General features: G+C 65.3%; 2 protein-coding genes across 2 annotated transcripts; both read left to right on the top strand.

Moving 5' to 3' along the window:
* Positions 1–460: 460 nt before the first annotated feature.
* On the top strand, positions 461–12,523 carry TAF6 (TATA-box binding protein associated factor 6; the record flags this gene model as incomplete). The annotated part of the gene is given in 13 exon segments (XM_051776271.1): positions 461–616; positions 991–1,002; positions 1,130–1,178; positions 1,181–1,206; positions 1,996–2,097; positions 4,049–4,231; positions 4,674–4,748; positions 5,641–5,766; positions 6,472–6,645; positions 7,758–7,895; positions 8,732–8,830; positions 9,980–10,397; positions 12,495–12,523. Coding segments are annotated over 13 exon segments (1,587 nt in total), but the record flags the coding sequence as incomplete, so codon positions are not given.
* Positions 12,524–13,051: 528 nt separating this feature from the next.
* LOC127465740 (2-acylglycerol O-acyltransferase 2-A-like) lies at positions 13,052–19,297 on the top strand. The gene is given in 10 exon segments (XM_051776270.1): positions 13,052–13,148; positions 13,794–13,972; positions 14,880–15,084; positions 16,287–16,330; positions 16,332–16,376; positions 16,378–16,462; positions 17,694–17,806; positions 17,808–17,858; positions 17,860–17,896; positions 19,016–19,297. Coding segments are annotated over 10 exon segments (1,011 nt in total). The 3' UTR covers positions 19,171–19,297.
* The last annotated feature ends 70 nt before the right edge of the window (positions 19,298–19,367 follow it).

Below are 19,367 nucleotides of genomic sequence, written 5' to 3'. Positions count from 1 at the left end.
AGGGGGTTTAGGGGGGACAGGAGGGGGTTTGGGGGGGCTGGGAGGGGGTTGGGGGGGGCTGGGAAGGGGTTTGGGGGGGCTGGGAGGGGGTTTGGGGGACAGGAGGGGGTTAGGGGGAGATGTGAGGGGTTTGGGGGGGCTGGGAAGGGGTTTGGGGGGGATAGGAGGGGGTTTTGGGGTGTCTGGAGGGGTTTTGGGGGATTAGTGGGGTTTGGGGGGGGGTCAGTGAGATTTGGGGGGTCAGTGGGGATTTGGGGGTGCCCAGGGGGGGGTCTGTGATTTTTGGGGACCCGCCAGGGAAGGACAAGAAGCCCCCCCTGTAGTGGGGGGGGTCAGGGGGGTTTTAGAGGGTCGATGGTGTTTTGGGGTGTCTGGAGGGGTTTTGGGGGATTAGTGGGGTTTGGGGGGGGGTCAGTGAGATTTGGGGGGTCAGTGGGGATTTGGGGGTGCCCGGGGGGGGTCTGTGATTTTTGGGGACCCCCCAGGGAAGGACAAGAAGCCCCCCCTGCTGGAGGGGCCCCCCCTGAGGCTGAAGCCCCGCAGCGTCCACGAGCTGTCGGTGGAGCAGCAGCTCTACTACAAAGAGATCACCGAGGCCTGCGTGGGGTCCTGCGAGGCCCAAACGGGCTGTGAGTGACCCCAAAACCCTCCTGGGACCCCCAAAAAACGATTCTGGGCACCCCAAAACCCCCCTGACCCCCAAAAATCCTTCAAAAAAACCCCAAAACTCTTCCCAGGCCCCCCAAATCCAATCCCAATCTCGCCCTACAAAGAGATCCCCGAGGCCTGTGAGGGGTCCTGCGAGGCCAAACAGGCTGTGAATGACCCCAAAACCCCCAGGGGACCCCCAAAATCATCCCCAGGGCACCCCAAAACCCCCCTGACCCCAAAATCCCTTCAAAAAAAACCCAAAACTCTTCCAGGGCCCCCAAATCCATCCCAATCTCGCCCTACAAAGAGACCCTCGAGGCCTGCGTGGGGTCCTGCGAGGCCAAACGGGCTGTGAGTGACCCCAAAACCTGCCCAGGGCACCCCAAACCCCCCCCTGCCTCCCAGAGGTGTCCCCCTGTCCCTGGGGGTGTCCCCCAATGTCCCCAAATGTCCCCCAATGTCCCCCCTGTCCCCCCAGGAGGCCCTGCAGAGCATCGCCACCGACCCCGGGCTCTACCAGATGCTGCCCGGTTCAGCACCTTCATCTCCGAGGGGGTGAGTCCAGGGGGGTCCCCAAAACCTGGGGAGGGGTCCCCAAAACCCAGGGGGGGTGTCCCCAAAGCCAAGAGTGTCCCCAAACCCAGGGGGGTGTCCCCAAACCCGGGGGTGTCCCCAAAACCCAGAGAGGTGTCCCCAAACCCAGGGGGGTCCCCAAAACCCAGGGGGGTGTCCCCAAACCTGGGGGGTGTCCCCAAACCCAGGGGGGTCCCCAAAACCCAGGGGGGGGTCCCCAAACCCAGGGGGGTGTCCCCAAAGCCAAGAGTGTCCCCAAACCCAGGCGGGTGTCCCCAAATCCAAGGGTGTACCCAAAAACCAGGGGAGTGTCCCCAAAACCCCAGGGGGGTGTCCCCAAACCCGGGGGTGTCCCCAAAACCCAGGGGGGGTCCCCAAACCTGGGGGGTGTCCCCAAACCCAGGGGGGTCCCCAAAACCCGGGGTTGTCCCCAAAACCCAGGGGTGTCCCCAAAACCCAGGGGGTGTCCCCAAACCCAGGGGGGTCCCCAAACCCGGGGGTGTCCCCAAAACCCAGGGGCTTGTCCCCAAACCTGGGGGTGTCCCAAACCCGAGGGTGTCCCCAAAACCCAGAGGGGTGTCCCCAAACCTGTGGGTGTCCCCAAACCTGGGGGTGTCCCCAAACTCAGGGCTGTCCCCAAACCCAGGGGGGTGTCCCCAAAACCCAGGGGGTTGTCCCCAAAACCTGGGGAGGGGTCCCCAAACCCGGGGGGGTGTCCCAAAATGCAGGGAGGTGTCCCCAAAGCTGTGCCCCCCCTTTGTGCCCCCCCAGGTGAGGGTGAACGTGGTGCAGAACAACCTGGCCCTGCTCATCTACCTCATGAGGATGGTGAAGGCCCTGATGGACAACCCCACCCTGTACCTGGAGAAATACGTGAGTGGGGGGCACTGGCACCTTCTGTCACCTCCTGTCACCTCCCTGTCACCTCATTGTCACCTTTGGGACCCCCCTGTCACCTCTGGGACCACCCAGAACTCTCCTGTCACCCCCATGTCCCTGATGGAAAACCCCACCCTGTACCTGGAGAAATATGTGAGTGGGTGGCACTGGCACCTCTTTGTCACCTCATTGTCACCTCATTGTCACCTCATTGTCACCTTTGGGACCCCCCTGTCACCTCTGGGACCCCCCAGAACTCTCCTGTCACCCCTGGAACTCCCCAGAACTCTTCTGTCCCTCCCTGTCCCTGATGAACAACCCCACCCTGTACCTGGAGAAATATGTGAGTGGGGGGCACTGGCACCTCGTTGGCACCTCATTGTCACCTCATTGTCACCTCTGGGACCTCCCTGTCATCTATGGGACCACCCAGAACTCTCCTGTCACCCCCATGTCCCCCCCTGTCCCTGATGGACAACCCCACCCTGTACCTGGAGAAATATGGGAGTGGGGGGCACTGGCACCTTCTGTCACCTCATTGTCACCTCATTGTCACCTCATTGTCACCTCCCTGTCACCTCTGGGACTCCCCAGAATCCCCCAGGACCCCCCAGCACTGCCCTGTGTCTCCCTTGTGTCCCCAGGTGTCCCAGGTGCCCCCCACGTGTCCCCAGGTGTCCCCTGGTGTCCCCAACTGTCCCCCAGGTGTCCCCTGGATTCCTCAGGTGTCCCCAAGTGTCCTAGGTGTCCCCAAAGTGTCCCCAGGTGTCCCCCCCGTGTCCCAGGTGTCCCCAAAGTGTCCCCAGGTGTCCCCTGGTGTCCCCAAATGTCTCTAAATGTCCCCAAGTGTCCCCTGGTGTCCCTAAATGTCCCCAAGTGTCCCCTGGTCCCCCCAGCTGCACGAGCTGATCCTGGCGGTGATGACGTGCATCGTGAGCCGCCAGCTCTGCCCGTGGGGCTGGCCTGGGGTGTCCCCAAAGTGTCCCCAAAGTGTCCCCAGGTGTCCCCTGGTGTCCCCAAAGTGTCCCCAGGTGTCCCAGGTGTCCCCAAGTGTCCCCAGGTGTCCCCCAGTGTCCCCAAAGTGTCCCCAAATGTCCCCTGGTCCCCCCAGCTGCACGAGCTGATCCCGGCAGTGATGATGTGCATCGTGAGCCACCAGTTGGGGTGTCCCCAAAGTGTCCCTGCATGTCCCCAAGTGTCCCCAAAGTGTCCCCAGGTGTCCCCTGGTGTCCCCAAATGTCTCTAAATGTCCCCAAGTGTCCCCTGGTGTCCCTAAAGTGTCCCCAAATGTCCCTAAATGTCCCCAGCTGCACGAGCTGATCCCGGCGGTGATGACGTGCATCGTGAGCCGCCAGCTCTGCCCGTGGGGCTGGCCTGGGGTGTCCCCAAAGTGTCCCCAGGTGTCCCCTGGTGTCCCCAAATGTCCCCAGGTGTCCCCCAAGTGGTCCAGGTGGTCCCAAGTGTCTCACATGTCTCCAGGTGGCCCCAAGTGTCCCCAAGAGTCTCAGGTGTCCCCAACTGTCCCCAAATGTCCTAGGTGACCCCAGGTGTCCTCAGGTGTCCCCAAGTGTCCCCAGGTGTCCCCAGGTGTCCCCTGGATTCCCCAGGTGTCCCCCAGGTGTCCCCAAATGTCTCTAAATGTCCCCAAATGTCCCCTGGTGTCCCCAAATGTCCCTAAATGTCCCCAGCTGCACGAGCTGATCCCGGCGGTGATGACGTGCATCGTGAGCCGCCAGCTCTGCCCGTGGGGCTGGCCTGGGGTGTCCCCAAAGTGTCCCCAAATGTCCCCAAATGTCCCTAAATGTCCCCAGCTGCACGAGCTGATCCCAGCAGTGATGACGTGCATCGTGAGCCGCCAGCTCTGCCTCCGGGGCTGGCCTGGGGTGTCCCCAAAATGTCCCCCAAGTGTCCCCAAATGTCCCTAAATGTCCCTAAATGTCCCCAGCTGCACGAGCTGATCCCAGCAGTGATGACGTGCATCGTGAGCCGCCAGCTCTGCCTCCGGCCCGACGTGGACAATCACTGGGCCCTGCGCGACTTCGCCGCCCGGCTCGTGGCCCAGGTGTGCAAGAACTTCAGCACCACCACCAACAACATCCAGTCCCGCATCACCAAGACCTTCACCAAGGTGGGAACGGGGCTGGGAACGGGATTTGGGGCTGGGAATGGGGCTGGGAATGGGATATGGGGTGGGAATGAGGCTGGGAGTGTGGGAATGGGAATGGGATGGAGATGGGGTGGGGTGGAGGTGGAACTTCAGCACCAGCACCACCAACATCCAGTCCTGTGTCACTAAGACCTTCACCAAGGTGGGAACGGGGCTGGGAATGGGGTATGGGGTGGGAAGGGGGCTGGGAATGGGATATGGGGTGGGAATGAGGCTGGGAGTGTGGGAATGGGAATGGGATGGAGATGGGGTGGGGTGGAGGTGGAACTTCAGCACCACCACCAACAACATCCAGTCCTGCATCACCAAGACCTTCACCAGGGTGGGATGTGGGGTTTGGGGTGGGCTCTGGGGTGGGCTGGGCTGTGGGTGAGCCCCACATCTCCCCCCCGTGCCCCCCCAGAGCTGGGTGGACGACAAGACCCCCTGGACCACCCGGTACGGCTCCATCGCGGGGCTGGCGGAGCTCGGCCACGACGTGAGTGACACCCCTGGCACCTCAGTGTCACCCCCAGTGTCCCCTCAGTGTCCCTGGGTCACCCTGGGTCACCTTCCTGTCACCTCAGGGTCACCTCAGTGTCCCTGAGTCACCCTGGGTCACCTCCCTGTCACCTCAGGGTCACCTCAGTGTCCCTGGGTCACTCTGTGTCACCCCCCCTGTCACCCACGACGTGAGTGGCACCTGGGCCACCCCTGGCACCTCCCTGGCACCCCCAGTGCCACCTCTGTGTCCCTGGGTCACCCTGGGTCACCTCCCTGTCACCTCAGGGTCACCTCAGTGTCCCTGGGTCACCCTGGGTCACCTGTCACCCCAGTGTCACCTCCCTGTCACCCCTGGGTCACCTCTGTGTCCCTGGGTCATCCTGTGTCACCTCCCTGTCACCCCTCAGTGTCATCTCCAGGTCACCCCCAGTGTCACCTCTGGGTCACCCCCCAGTGTCACCTCCCTGCCACCCCCAGTGTCACCCGTGTCATCTCCTGCTCAGCCCTCACTGTCACCTCTGGGTCACCCTGTCCCCCCCCAGTGTCACCTCTGGGTCACCCTGTCCCCCCCCAGTGTCACTCACGTCCCCTCCCTCAGCCCCCCGTCCACCCCACTGTGTCCCTTGGTGTCCCCCCAACGTCCCCAGTGTCCCCAACATCCCCCCAGTGTCCCCAATATCCCCCCAGTGTCCCCAACGTCCCCAATGTCCCCAACATCCCCCCAGTGTCCCCAACATCCCCCCAACGTCCCCAACATCCCCCCAGTGTCCCCAACATCCCCCCAACATCCCCCCAGTGTCCCCAACATCCCCCCAGTGTCCCCAACATTCCCCCAATGTCCCCCCAATGTCCCCAACATCCCCCCAGTGTCCCCACTGTCCCCCCAGGTGATCAAGACCCTGATCCTGCCGCGGCTCCCGGCCGAGGGCGAGCGGGTGCGGAACATTCTGGAAGGGCCCGTGGTCAGCAACATCGACCGCATCGGGGCCGACCACGTCCAGACCCTGCTGCTGGTCAGACTGGGGGCACTGGGGGGGACTGGGGGCACTGGGGACACCTTGGGGACACAGGGACAGCATTGGGGCCGACCACGTCCAGACCCTGCTGCTGGTCAGACTGGGGGCACTGGGGGGGACTGGGGACACCTTGGGGACATCTTGGGGACACTGGGGACACACAGAGACAGCATCGGGGCTGACCATATCCAGACCCTGCTGCTGGTCAGACTGGGGGCACTGGGGGGGACTGGGGACACCTTGGGGACACTGGGGGGACTGGGGACACTGGGGGGACACTGGGGACACCTTGGGGACACCTTGGGGACAATGGGGGGACTGGGGACACTGGGGGGACACCTTGGGGACATCTTGGGGACACTGGGGACACTAAGGGGACACCAGGGTGCTGGGGGTGTCCCCTGATGTCCCCAATGTCCCTGCTGTCCCCAATGTCCCCTGATGTCCCCAATGTCCCCTGCTGTCCCCAATGTCCCCTGCTGTCCCCACAGAAGCACTGTGCCCCCGTGCTGGGGGTGTCCCCAATGTCCCTGCTGTCCCCAATGTCCCCACAGAAGCACTGTGCCCCCGTGCTGGGGGTGTCCCCAATGTCCCTGCTGTCCCCAATGTCCCCACAGAAGCACTGTGCCCCCGTGCTGGGGGTGTCCTCTGATCTCCCCTGATGTCCCCTACTGTCCCCAATGTCCCCTGCTGTCCCCACAGAAGCACTGTGCCCCCGTGCTGGCCAAGGCCCGGCCGCCCCCCGACAGCCCCGAGTCGTACCGGGGGGATTTCGGGTACCTGGGGGGGCTCCTCTGCTCCCACGTGGTGAAGGCCCGAGCACAGGCGGCCCTGCAGGCCCAGCAGGTCAACAGGACCACCCTGACCATCACCCAGGTGAGGGGGGACACCTGGGGGACATTAGGGACATCGGGGGGGTTGGGGACATCGGGGGGATGGGGGATGTGGGGGACATTGAGAACATTTGGGATGGGGACACACGGGGGGCACAGGGGCCCTGCAGGTCAACAGGACCACCCTGAGCATCACCCAGGTGAGAGGGGACACTGAGGGGATGTCCCGTCCCCATGTCCCTCTGTGTCCCCCCATGTCCCTGTGTCCCTCTGTCCCCACAGCCTCACCCGATGCTGACCCTGTCCCCATGTCCCCCCCATGTCCCCTCCATGTCCCCCTGTCCCCCCTAACCGTGTCCCTCTGTGTCCCCATGTCCCTCTGTGCCCCCCATGTCCCCCCTAACCATGTCCCTCTGTGTCCCCCCATGTCCCCCTGTCCCCTCTAACCGTGTCCCCCTGTCCCCCCATGTCCCTCTGTCCCCCTAACCGTGTCCCTCTGTCCCCCTAACCGTGTCCCTCTGTCCCCATGTCCCCCTGTCCCCTCATGTCCCTCTGTCCCCTCTAACCATGTCCCCTGTGTCCCCCCCATGTCCCCCCATGTCCCTCTGTCCCCCCATAACCATGTCCCTCTGTCCCCACAGCCTCGCCCCACGCTGACCCTGTCCCCATGTCCCTCTGTGTTCCCCCATGTCCCCCCCATGTCTCCCCCATGTCCCCCCCATGTCCCCCTGTCCCCCCTAACCGTGTCCCTCTGTCCCCGCAGCCTCGCCCCACGCTGACCCTGTCCCCATGTCCCCCCCATGTCCCCCCGTGTCCCCCCATGTCCCTCTGTGTCCCCCCCCATGTCCCCCCATGTCCCTCTGGCCCCCCTAACCGTGTCCCTCTGTCCCCACAGCCTCGCCCCACACTGACCCTGTCCCCATGTCCCCCCATGTCCCCCTGTGTCCCCCCATGTCCCTCTGTGTCCCCCCCATGTCCCCCCATGTCCCTCTGTCCCCCCTAACCGTGTCCCTCTGTCCCCGCAGCCTCACCCCACGCTGACCCTGTCCCCATGTCCCCCCATGTCCCCCTGTGTCCTCCCATGTCCCTCTGTGTCCCCCCCATGTCCCCCCATGTCCCTCTGTCCCCTCTAACCGTGTCCCTCTGTCCCCACAGCCTCGCCCCACGCTGACCCTGTCCCCATGTCCCTCTGTGTCCCCCCATGTCCCCCCATGTCCCTCTGTCCCCCCTAACCGTGTCCCTCTGTCCCTGCAGCCTCGCCCGATGCTGACCCTGTCCCCATGTCCCCCCCATGTCCCCCCCATGTCCCCCCATGTCCCTCTGTGTCCCCTAACCGTGTCCCTCTGTGTCCCCCCATGTCCCTCTGTGTCCCCCCCATGTCCCCCCATGTCCCCCTGTCCCCCCTAACCGTGTCCCTCTGTCCCTGCAGCCTCGCCCCACGCTGACCCTGTCCCCATGTCCCTCTGTGTCCCCCCATGTCCCCCCCATGTCCCCCCCATGTCTCCCCCATGTCCCCCCCATGTCCCCCTGTCCCCCCTAACCGTGTCCCTCTGTCCCCACAGCCTCGCCCCACACTGACCCTGTCCCCATGTCCCCCCCATGTCCCCCTGTGTCCCCCCATGTCCCTCTGTGTCCCCCCCATGTCCCCCCATGTCCCTCTGTCCCCCCTAACCGTGTCCCTCTGTCCCCACAGCCTCGCCCCACGCTGACCCTGTCCCCATGTCCCCCCCATGTCCCCCCCATATCCCCCCCATGTCCCTCTGTCCCCCCTAACCGTGTCCCTCTGTCCCCACAGCCTCGCCCCACGCTGACCCTGTCCCCATGTCCCCCCATGTCCCCCTGTGTCCCCCCATGTCCCTCTGTGTCCCCCCCATGTCCCCCCATGTCCCTCTGTCCCCCCTAACCGTGTCCCTCTGTCCCCACAGCCTCGCCCCACGCTGACCCTGTCCCCATGTCCCTCTGTGTCCCCCCCATGTCCCTCTGTCCCCCCTAACCGTGTCCCTCTGTCCCCGCAGCCTCGCCCCCCCCAGTGACCCCTGTCCCGCCCCACTGGCCCCTGGCCCCCCAGGGGCCCCTGTCCCCCACCAGGTGTCCCCTGTGCCCGCCCACTGTCCCCGTGTCCCCCCCAGTGTCCCCTGTCCCCCACTGGCGCCCGACCCCCCCACTGTCCGCCTGGCCCCCCAGTGGACCCCTGTCTCATGTCCTCGGCCAGCAGTGCCCCCCAGCAGGTACTGGGGACAACGGGGGGGACACTGGGGGGGACAGGGGACACTGGGGGGACAGGGGACAGTGGGGGGGAGGGGACAGTGGGGGGACAGGGGACACTGGGGGGGACACTGGGGACAGTGGGGGGGACAGGGGACACTGGGGGGGACAGGGGACACTGGGGGGACAGGGGACAGTGGGGGGGACAGGGGACACTGGGGGGACAGGGGACACTGGGGGGACAGGGGACAGTGGGGGGGACAGGGGACACTGGGGGGACAGGGGACACTGGGGGGGACACTGGGGACAGTGGGGGGGACAGGGGACACTGGGGGGGGACAGGGGATAGTGGGGGGGACAGGGGACACTGGGGGGGGGACAGGGGATAGTGGGGGGGACAGGGGACACTGGGGGGGACACTGGGGACAACGGGGGGGACAGTGGGGGGGGACAGGGGAGAGTGGGGACACTGGGGGGGCCAGGGGACAGTGGGGGGGACAGGGGACAACGGGAGGGACACTGCGGGGGACAGGGGCAGTGGGGGGGACACTGGGGGGGACACTGGGGGGGACAGGGGACAGTGAGGACACGGGGGGTCACTGGGGGGGACAGGGGACAGTGGGGACACGGGGGGTCACTGGGGGGGACAGGGGACAGTGGGGACACGGGGGGGACAGGGGACACTGGGGGGGACACTGGGGGGGACAGGGGACAGTGGGGACACTGGGGGGGACAGGGGACAGGGGACAGTGGGGACACGGGGGGGACAGGGGACACTGGGGGCACTGGGGACACTGGGGGGGACACTGGTGACACTGGGAGGGGACAGGGGACAGTGGGGGGGACAGTGGGGGGGACAGGGGACACTGGGGGGGACAGGGGACAAAGGAGAGACAAGGGAGGGACACAGGGACACTGGAGGGGACACTGAGGGGACATGGGGGGACATGGAGGACAATGGAAGGGACACTCAGGGGACAAGGAGGGGACATCCGTGAATGGAGGGGACAAGGAGGGGACATCAGGGACAACGGAGGGCACTCGGGGACAACGGGGGGGGAGGGCACGGGAGGGGACAAAGAGACCACATTGGGGACATTGGGGGGACACGGGGGGGACGAGGAGGTGACACACCGACGTCACCGTGTGTGTCCGTCCCCCCCCCCCCCCAGGTGATCACCCTGAGCACCTCCCCCGCCCCCACGGCCACCTCCCCGGTCACCACGACGGTGCCCAGCGTGCAGCCGCTGGTCAAACTGGTGTCCAGCTGCAACCCCCCCAGCGCCACCAGCGCCACCAGTGCCACCAGCGCCGCCACCGTGCAGAAGTACATCGTGGTGTCCCTGCCCCCCGCGGCAGGAGGGGGGGACGCCAAAGGGGACACCAAGGCCGCCCCCGCCGCGCCCACCCCCCCCGGGGCCACCCCGCCGCCCCCCGGGGTCGCCACGGCCGCCGCCGCCGCCGCCCCCCCCGTGGTGGCCCCGCAGCTGTCCCCGTCGGCCCCCGCCGCCTCCCCCGCGGCCACGCCCAAGGCGGAGCTTGGGGACAGTCCCCAAGGGCCACCCCCGCCCCCGCCCCCGCCCCAAAACGGCAACAGCAACAACAACAACAGCAACAAAGCCCCCAACGGGGGGGGGGGCGGCGGCGCAGGACCCCCAGGCCGGGCAGTGACACCCCCGGGGGGGGTCACCGGGGGGTCCCCAAAGGGGTCCTGGGGTCTCTCCGTGGGGAAAAAGGGGGGTCTGGGGGTCACCGAAGTGTCCCCAGGGGGTCACCAAAGGGTCCTGGGGTCTCTCCGTGGGGACACTAGGGGGTCTTGGGGTCACCAAAGTGTCCCTAAAGGGTCCTGGGGTCTCTCCGTGGGGAAAAAGGGGGTCTTGGGCTCATCAAAGTGTCCCCAGGGGGTCACCAAAGGGTCCTGGGGTGTCTCCGTGGGGACACTGGGGGTCTTGGGGTCCCCAGGGGGTCACCGAGGGGTCCTGGGGTCTCTCCATAGGGGCAAAGGGTCAGCTGGGGGGTCCCCAAAAGGGTCCTGGGGTCTCTCCGTGGGGACACAGGGGGAGCTGGGGGTCCCCAGGGGGTCACCAAGGGGTCCTGGGGTCTCTCTGTGGGGAAAAAGGGAGTCTTGGGGTCACCAAAGGGTCCCCAGGGGGTCCCCGAGGGGTCCTGGGGTCTCTCCCTGGGGACACAGGGGGATCTGGGGGTCCCCAAAAGGGTCCTGGGGTCTCTTTGTGGGGACACAGGGGAATCTGGGGGTCCCCAAGGGGTCCTGGGGTCTTTCTGTGGGGACACAGGGGGAGCTGGGGGTCCCCAAGGGGTCCTGGGGTCTCTCCATAGGGGCAAAGGGTCAGCTGGGGGGTCCCCAAAAGGGTCCTGGGGTCTCTCCGTGGGGACACAGGGGGAGCTGGGGGTCCCCAGGGGGTCCCCAAGGGGTCCTGGGGTCTCTCTGTGGGGAAAAAGGGAGTCTTGGGGTCACCAAAGGGTCCCCAGGGGGTCCCTAAAGGGTCCCGGGGTCTTTCTGTGGGGACACTGGGGGATCTGGGGGTCCCCAAGGGGTCCTGGGGTCTCTTTGTGGGGACACAGGGGGATCTGGGGGTCCCCAAGGGGTCCTGGGGTCTCTCCATAGGGGCAAAGGGTCAGCTGGGGGTCCCCAAAGGGTCCCCAAATGCTCCAGGGGTCTCTCTGAAGGGGCAAAGGGGGATCTGGGGGTCCCCAGCGAGTCCCCAAATTGTCCCCAAATGCTCCTGGGGTCTCTCCGTGGGGACAAAGGGTGAGTTGGGGGTCCCCAAAATGTCCCCAAAGGGTCCCAGGACCCTCCCTGGGGACACAGGGGTGGCCTGGGGGGGTCCCCAAAGTGTCCCAGAACCCTCCACGGGGACCTGGGGGTCCCCAAAATATCTCTGGGGGTCCCCAAAATGTCCCCAAAGTGTCCCAGGACCCTCCATGGGGACCTGGGGGTCCCCAAAGTGTCTCTGGGGGTCCCCAAAATATCTCTGGGGGTCCCCAAAATGTCCCCAAAGGGTCCCAGGACCCTCCATGGGGACCTGGGGTTCCCCAAAATATCTCTGGGGGTCCCCAAAGTGTCCCAGGACCCCTCGGGGGGGGTGGGTGGGGAGGTTTCCCCCCCAATGTCCCCGGGGGGGTCCCAGTTGTACCTCCTGTCCCCCCCCTCCCAGTAACCCCAATAAACTCCCAGTTCATCCCAGTTTATCCCAGTTCTGTGTCGGGTGTAGGGACAAAGGGGGAGGGTCCCCAGTGCCCTCCAGTACATCCCAGTGCCCCCCAGTGCCTCCCACTCCCCTCCCAGTGCCCCCCAGTGCCCCCCACTCCCCCCCCAGTGCCTTCCCAGTCCCTCCAGTGCCACCCATTCCCCCTCCCAGTGCCCCCCACTCCCCTCCCAGTGCCCTCCCAGTGCCCCCCACTCCCCTCCCAGTGCCTTCCCAGTCCCTCCAGTGCCCCCCACTCCCCTCCCAGTGCCCTCCCAGTCCCTTCCAGTCCCCTCCCAGTGCCCCCAGTGCCTCCAATCCCTCCCAGTCTCTCCCAGTGGCCCCCACCCCCCTCCCAGTGCCCTCCCAGTGCCCCCCACTCCCCTCCCAGTGCCCTCCCAGTGCCTCCCAGTTTCACAACCCGTCCCCTTTGCCCCCCCCAATTTGCACAACCCCGACATTGCCCAACCCCCCCCCCCAGGGGAGGGGGCGGGGCCGCCCCCCAGTTAAAACCAGCGGCTCCCAGTAACTCACCCCCCCCTCAAACCCAGCAGCTCCCAGTAACCACCCCCTCAAACCCAGTAGCTCCCAGTAACCCCCCCATTAAACCCAGCAGCTCCCAGTAACCTCCCGAACCCCCTCCTCCCCCCTCCCAGTGACCCCCCCCAGCTCCCAGTAACCCCCCCCAAACCCACCCCCTTCTCCCAGTAACCCCCTCCCGCTCCCAGTAACCCCCCAATCCCCCTGTTCCCTCTCCCAGTAACCCCCCAAAACCCACTCCCCTCTTCCCAGTACCCCCCCAACCGCCTCCCAAGACCCCGGGACCCCCTCAAACCCCCCCAGGACCCCCCAAAACCCCCCTCCGGACCCCCCCAGACCCACCCCCCTCTCCCAGTAACCCCCCAAACCCCTCCCCTGCTCCCAGTAGCCCCCCAGTCCCCCGTTCCCTCTCCCAGTAACCCCCCCAAACCCACTCCCCTGCTCCCAGGACCCCCCTAAAACCCCCCCAGGACCCCCCCAACCCCCCCCCCCCCGGCGATGCCCCCCCTCCGTTTCGCCCCCCTCCGCCTCCCCCTCCGCCGCCGCCTCCAGACCTTCGCGGTGCTCCAGTGGGTTTTCTCCTTCCTCCTCCTCGGTGAGCGCTCGGAGGGGGGGTCCGGGGGGGTCCCCTAAACCCCCCTGCGTCCCCTGAGGTCCCCAAACCCCCCCCCTGACCCCCTCCCTGACCCCTTTTTACCCCCCGAAGCCCCCCCGGGTTCTTTCGGGAAGGGCTGTCAATGTTCTCACACCCCCCCCCGAGGGATTTTGGGGTGCTGGGGGGGCAATGGAGACCCCAAAAAGGGGGGTCCGTAGCCCTGGGGGGGGGTGGGGGTGGGGCTACGGGATGAGGGGGGTAACGGGGTGGGGGGGTCCCCTAAAGCCCCCTGAGCCCCCCCCGCGACGCCGGGGGGGGGGGGGTCCCTTGGAGTGATGCTGGATGAAGCACATCCAACCCCCCCTCACGGAGGGGGTTTTTGGGGCGCTGCGGGGAAAACGGAGACCCCAAAAACCGGGGTGTCTGAGGGGGTCTTTAGCCCCGGGGGGGGGTCCACGTGCCCCCCCCCTTCCCGGCCACCCGGCTCCTTTTATTCGGACGCGAATTCCGCTTTTCCCCCTGGGGGTTTTCGGGGCGCTGCGCGAAAACGGAGACCCCCGGAAACTCGGTTCCTGGGGCGTCGCGTAGCCCGGGCGGGGGTCTCCCTGTGACCCCCCCCCGGGGTGCCGGGACCCCCCTCCCCAGGCCAGCTGTGCACGGTTCTGTTCGTGCTGGCGCTGCGGGGGCCGCTCTGGCTCCCGGCGCTGCTCTACGGGCTCTGGCTGCTGGCGGACCGCGACACGCCCCGCCGCGGGGGGCGCCCTTCGCCCTGGGTGCGCGGGTGGACGCTCTGGCACCACTTCCGGGATTACTTCCCCATCTCGGTGGGCCTGAGGGGAGGGGGGAGGAGGGAAGGGGGGATTTGGGGGGGTTAGGGGGGTTTTGGGGGGGGTTTAGGGGGGATTTGGGGGGTCCCTGGAAGGGTTTGGGGAGGAGGGGTTTTGGGGGGATTGGGGGTCTATGGGGGGGCTTTGGGGGGGGCCCATGGGGGGCTTGGGGGGGGGGGGTTAGGGGTGTTTTGGGGGGAATTTAGGGGGGATTTGGTGGGTCCCTGGAAGGGTTTGGGGAGGAGGGGTTTTGGGGGGATTGGGGGGGAATTGGGGGTCCGTGGGGGGGCTTTGGGGGGGTCCATGGGGGGGCTTTGGGGGGGGCGGAGATTTGGGGGGGTTTAGGGGGGATTTGGGGGGGTCCCTGGAAGGGTTTGAGGAGGCGGTTTGGGGGGATTTGGGGGGGTCTCCGGGGGATTTTTGGGGTCTCCGGGGGATTTTGGGGGTCTCAGGAGGGTTTTGGGATCCCAAGGGGATTTTTGGGATCTCAGGAGGGTTTTGGGGGGGTCTCAGGGGGATTTTGGGGATCTCAAAGGGATTTTGGAGGAGTCTCAGGAGAGTTTTGGGGGTCCTTGAGAGGGTTTTTGGGGGGGTCTCCGGGGGATTTGGGGGGTCTCCGGGGGATTTTGGGGATCTCAGGAGGGTTTTGGGGATCCCAAGGGGATTTTTGGGGATCTCAGGAGCCTTTTGGGGGGTCTCACATTTTCGGTGAGGTCTCAGGAACCTTTTGGGGGTCTCATTTTTTGGGGATATTTTAGGTTTTGCTCTCATCCCACAAGATCTTTAAGGAATTCGACGCCAATTTCGTGCCTTCTCCCTGTTTTTTTTTACCTCTCCCCAATCCCTCCCCCCAATCCCGTTTTTTTTTTCCTTTTCTCCCTTTCCTTCCCCGATAAAATTCCAGCTGCTCCGGACGGCGGAGTTGGATCCCGGCCGGAATTACGTGTTCGGGTTTCACCCCCACGGCGTTTTGGCCGCCGGAGCCTTCGGGAATTTCTGCACCGAGGCCACGGGGTTTGGGGGGCTCTTCCCGGGGCTCAGCCCCCACCTCCTCACCCTGCCCTGCTGGTTCCGCCTCCCCCTCTTCCGGGACTACCTCATGGCCGGGGGTGAGGGGGGGACACCCCAAAATTTGGGGGGGGGCAGCCCCGAAATCCTTGAGTTTGTCCCCAAATCCCTGGAGCCCCCCCAGGACCCCAAATCCCCCCCAGGACCCCGATTTTGGGGGTCCCCTCCCCTCCTGACCATCTTCCGGGACTACCTCATGGCCGGGGGTGAGGGGGGGACACCCCAAAATTTGGGGGGGGCAGCCCCGAAATCCCCGAGTTTGTCCCCAAATCCGTGGACCCCGATTTTAGGGGTCCCCAGACCCCCAAATTCCCCCCCAGGAGCCCGGTTTTGGGGTGTCCCCCCTCCCCTCTTCTGGGACTAAATGATGGGGGGGTGTGAGGGGGGGACACCCCAAAATTTGGGGGGAGCAGCCCCGAAATCCTTGAGTTTGTCCCCAAATCCGTGGACCCCGATTTTAGGGGTCCCCAGACCCCAAATTCCCCCCCAGGAGCCCGATTTTGGGGTGTCCCCCCTCCCCTCTTCCGGGACTAAATGATGGGGGGTGTGAGGGGGGGGACACCCCAAAATTTGCGGGGGGGGCAGCCCCGAAATCCCCGAGTTTGTCCCCAAATCCGTGGGTGCCCCAGGAGCCCGATTTTGGGGGTTCCCGGACCCCAAATCCCCCCCAGGACCCCAATTCTGGGACTCTCTGATGGGCGGGGGTGGGGGCACCCCGAAATTTAGGAGGGGCACCCCCAAAATTTGGGGGGGAGGGCAGCCCCGAAATCCCCGAGTTTGTCCCCAAATCCGTGGATCCTCCAGGAGCCCGATTTTGGGGGTGTTTCCCCTCTAATTTTGGGGTGTTTCTCCCCCTAATTTTGGGGTGTTTCTCCCCTAATTTTGGGGGTGTCTCCCCCCTAATTTGGGGGGCGTTTCTCCCTTAATTTTTGGGTGTTTCTCCCCAATTTTGGGGTGTTTCTCCCCCTAATTTTTGGGTGTTTCTCCCCTAATGTTGGGGTTGTCTCCTCCCTAATTTTTGGGTGTTTCTCCCCAATTTTGGGGTGTTTCTCCCCCTAATTTTTGGGTGTTTCTCCCCAATTTTGGGGTGTTTCTCCCTAATTTTGGGAGTGTCTCCCCTCTAATTTTGGGGGTGTTTCTCCCTTATTTTGGGGGTGTCTGACCCCTAATTTTGGGGTGTCTCCCCCCTAATTTTGGGATGGGGCGTCTCCCCCTAATTTTGGGGGTGTTTTCCCCCCCCCAGGGCTGGTTTCCTCGGAGGCCTCGAGCCTGGAGCACCTCCTGAGCCAAAAAAAAGGGGGGCCACGTGGCCGTCATCGCCCCTGGGGGGGCCCCCCGAGGCCTTGGACGCCCACCCGGGGGGGCTCCGCCTGCAGCTCCTGCGCAGGAAGGGATTCGTGCGCCTCGCCCTCCGCACGGGTGGGATTTTGGGGGGGCTGGAGGGGATTTGGGGGGGTGGGAAGGGGTTTGGGGGGGATCTGGGGGGCTGGGAGGGGGTTTGGGGGGGATTTGGGGGCTTTTTGGGGGGGCATGGGGGGGCTTCGTGCACCCTCACCCTCTGACAGGGATGGACTCGGGGGGGGGATTTGGGGGGGTTTGGGGGGGGCTGGAGGGGGTTTGGGGGGGATTTGGGGTCTTAAATGGGGGGATTTCGGGTGTTTGGGAGGGGGTTTGGGGGGATCTGAGAGGGGTTTGGGGGGCTGAGAGGGGGTTTGGGGGGGATCTGGGGGGCTGGGAGGGGATTTGGGGGGGATTTGGGGGCGTTTTGGGGGGCTTGAGGGGGGCTTCGTGCACCTCGTCCTCCGCCACGGGTGGGCTCGGGGGGGGATTTTGGGGGAGTTTGGGGGACCGTGAGGGGGTTTGGGGGGGGATTTGGGGAGGGTTTGAGGGGGCTGGGGGGGGGTTGAGGGGGATCTGAGAGGGGTTTGGGGGGCTGGGAGGGGGTTTGGGGGGGATTTGGGGGTCTGGGAGGGGTTTTGGGTGGATTTGGGGTCCCTGGAGACAACGAGCTTTTCCCAGCAGGAAATCCCTGGAAATCTTGGGATTTTGGGATGTCCCCACCCCATTTGGGGGTCCCCCCTAAATTTTGGGATCCCCCCCCAATTTTAGGGTCCCCCCAAACAGCTCAGCGCCCCCTACTGGCCCCCCCCCAGTCCCTGTTTTCCTATGGGGAGAACGAGCTTTTCCCAGCAGGGAATCCCTGGAAATCTCGGGATTTGGGGGGATCCCCACCCCATTTCGGGGTTTCCCCCCAATCCAGGGGTGCCCCCCAATTTTGGGGTCCCCCCCAACAGCTCAGCGCCCCTTACTGGCCCCCCCACTCTCTGTTTTCCCTCGGAGATCAGGAGCTTTTCCCAGCAGGAAATCCCTGGAAATCTCGGGATTTGGGAGATCCCCACCCCATCTGGGGGGTCCCCCCTAAATTTTGGGATCCCCCCCCAATTTTAGGGTCCCCCCCCAACAGCTCAGCGCCCCCTACTGGCCCCCCCCCGCTCCCCTTGGGGACTCGAGAATTCCCATTTTGGCCCCTCCCGACCCCCGGGAATCTCGGGATTGGGGAAGGGGCGGGGGGGTGTCAGGATTTTTTTTGGGGGGTTCCCCTCGATCCTGGGGTCCCCCCAACTTTTCCCCTGCCTCCCTCCCCCCCCAGGGACCCCCCTGGTGCCCGTGTTCAGTTTTGGGGAGAACGAGCTGTTCCGGCAGGTCCCGAACCCTCCCGGCTCGCGGCTCCGCCGCTTCCAGGTTCGGCTCCAGCGGATTTTGGGGGGTCGCGCTCCCCCTTTTCCACGCCCGGGGGGTCTTCCAGTACAGCTTCGGGGCTCCTCCCCTTCCGCCGGCCCATCCACACCGTCGGTGAGCCCCGAAAATGGGGGGGGGACACCCCAAAAATGGGGGGGACACCTCAAAAATTCAACCCCAAAATCAGCCCCGGGGGGGGGGGGGTGGGAATCCCAAATCGATCCTATAAGGATTTGGGGTGTAAATGGGATGGGGGGGACCCCTGAACCCCCTAAATTCATCTTGGGTTGTGAACATCTGAACCCCAAAAATGGGAGGGGGGACACCCCAAAAATTCACCCCAAAATCAGCCCCGGGGGTGGGAGGGATCCCAAATCGATCCTATAAGGATTTGGGGGGGTGGTTTGGGGGTGTAAATGGGATGGGGGGACCCCTGAACCCCCTCAATTGGTCAATGAACTCCTGGGAAATGGGGGGACACCCCAAAATCACCCGGGGACCCCCAAAATTCACGCCCAAATCACCCCGAGGGGGGCGGGGGGGGGGGGAATCCCAAATATCCCAAATCCACCCGGGGTGGGAGGGGTTGGGGGGTGATTTTGGGGCTACAGACGGGTCGGGGACCCCCCTGAACCCCTCAATCCCAAACGAGGGGAGTGTCCCACACACCCCCTTAAATTTTGGGGGATCCCCTCCCCCTTTTTCCCTTCCCCCCCTCCTCCTTTTAAGGTGGGACAAGTTGGGGAGGGGAAGGGGGGGGGGAGGATTCCCAGACTTCTGGTTCCCACGGGACCCCCCTTAACCGAACTTTGGGGGTTCCCCCGAGTACCCGGGACCCCCCTTTGTCCCCCCCAAAATTTTGGGGGTTCCCCCCCCTCCCTTTTTCCCTCTCCCCCCGCCCCTTTTAAGATGGGACAAGTTATGGAGGGAGGGGAAGGGGGGGGAAGATTCCCAGACTTCCCAGACTTCTGGTTCCCACGGGAACCCCCTTAACCGAACTTTGGGGGTTCCCCCGGGTACCCGGGACCCCCCTTTGTCCCCCCCAAAATTTTGGGGGTTCCCCTCTCTCCCCCCTTTCCCCTCCCCTCTCTTTAAGGTGGGAAAAATTACAGTGGGGGGGGGGGAGAAGATTCCCAGACTTCCCAGCCTTCTGGTTCCCACGGGACCCCCCTTAACCGAACTTTTGGGTTCCCCCGGGTACCGGCACCCCCCCTTTGTCCCCCCCCAAAAAAGTGGGGTCCCCCCTGGTGCTGCCGCGGAGCCCAAACCCGTCGGAGGAGGAGGTGGAGCTTTGGCACCGCCGCTACCTGGAGAAGCTCGACGAGCTCTTCGAGGGGCACAAATCGGGGTACGGGGTCCCCCCCGAGCGCCACCTCACCTTCGTCTGAGGCGGGGGGGGGCACCCCCAGACCCCCCCGGGCACCCCCGAACCCCCAAAATCCTCGGGGAGCCCCCGAAATCCTGGGGGGGGCCCCCGAAATTCTCTGGAAGCCCCAATAAAGGAGCTCGGATGGAGACGGTGGGGGGATTTTTTTGGGGGGGTTTTGGGGGTCTGTGAATTTGGGGTTCAGGGGGTCAAGTTTTT

Source organism: Manacus candei, unplaced genomic scaffold, assembly GCF_025592945.1.
Source record: "Manacus candei isolate 608988 ecotype Guabito, Panama unplaced genomic scaffold, ASM2559294v1 h1tg000479l, whole genome shotgun sequence".
NCBI classification, from domain to species: Eukaryota; Metazoa; Chordata; class Aves; order Passeriformes; family Pipridae; genus Manacus; species Manacus candei.
This window is presented reverse-complemented; position numbering and strand designations above follow the sequence as displayed.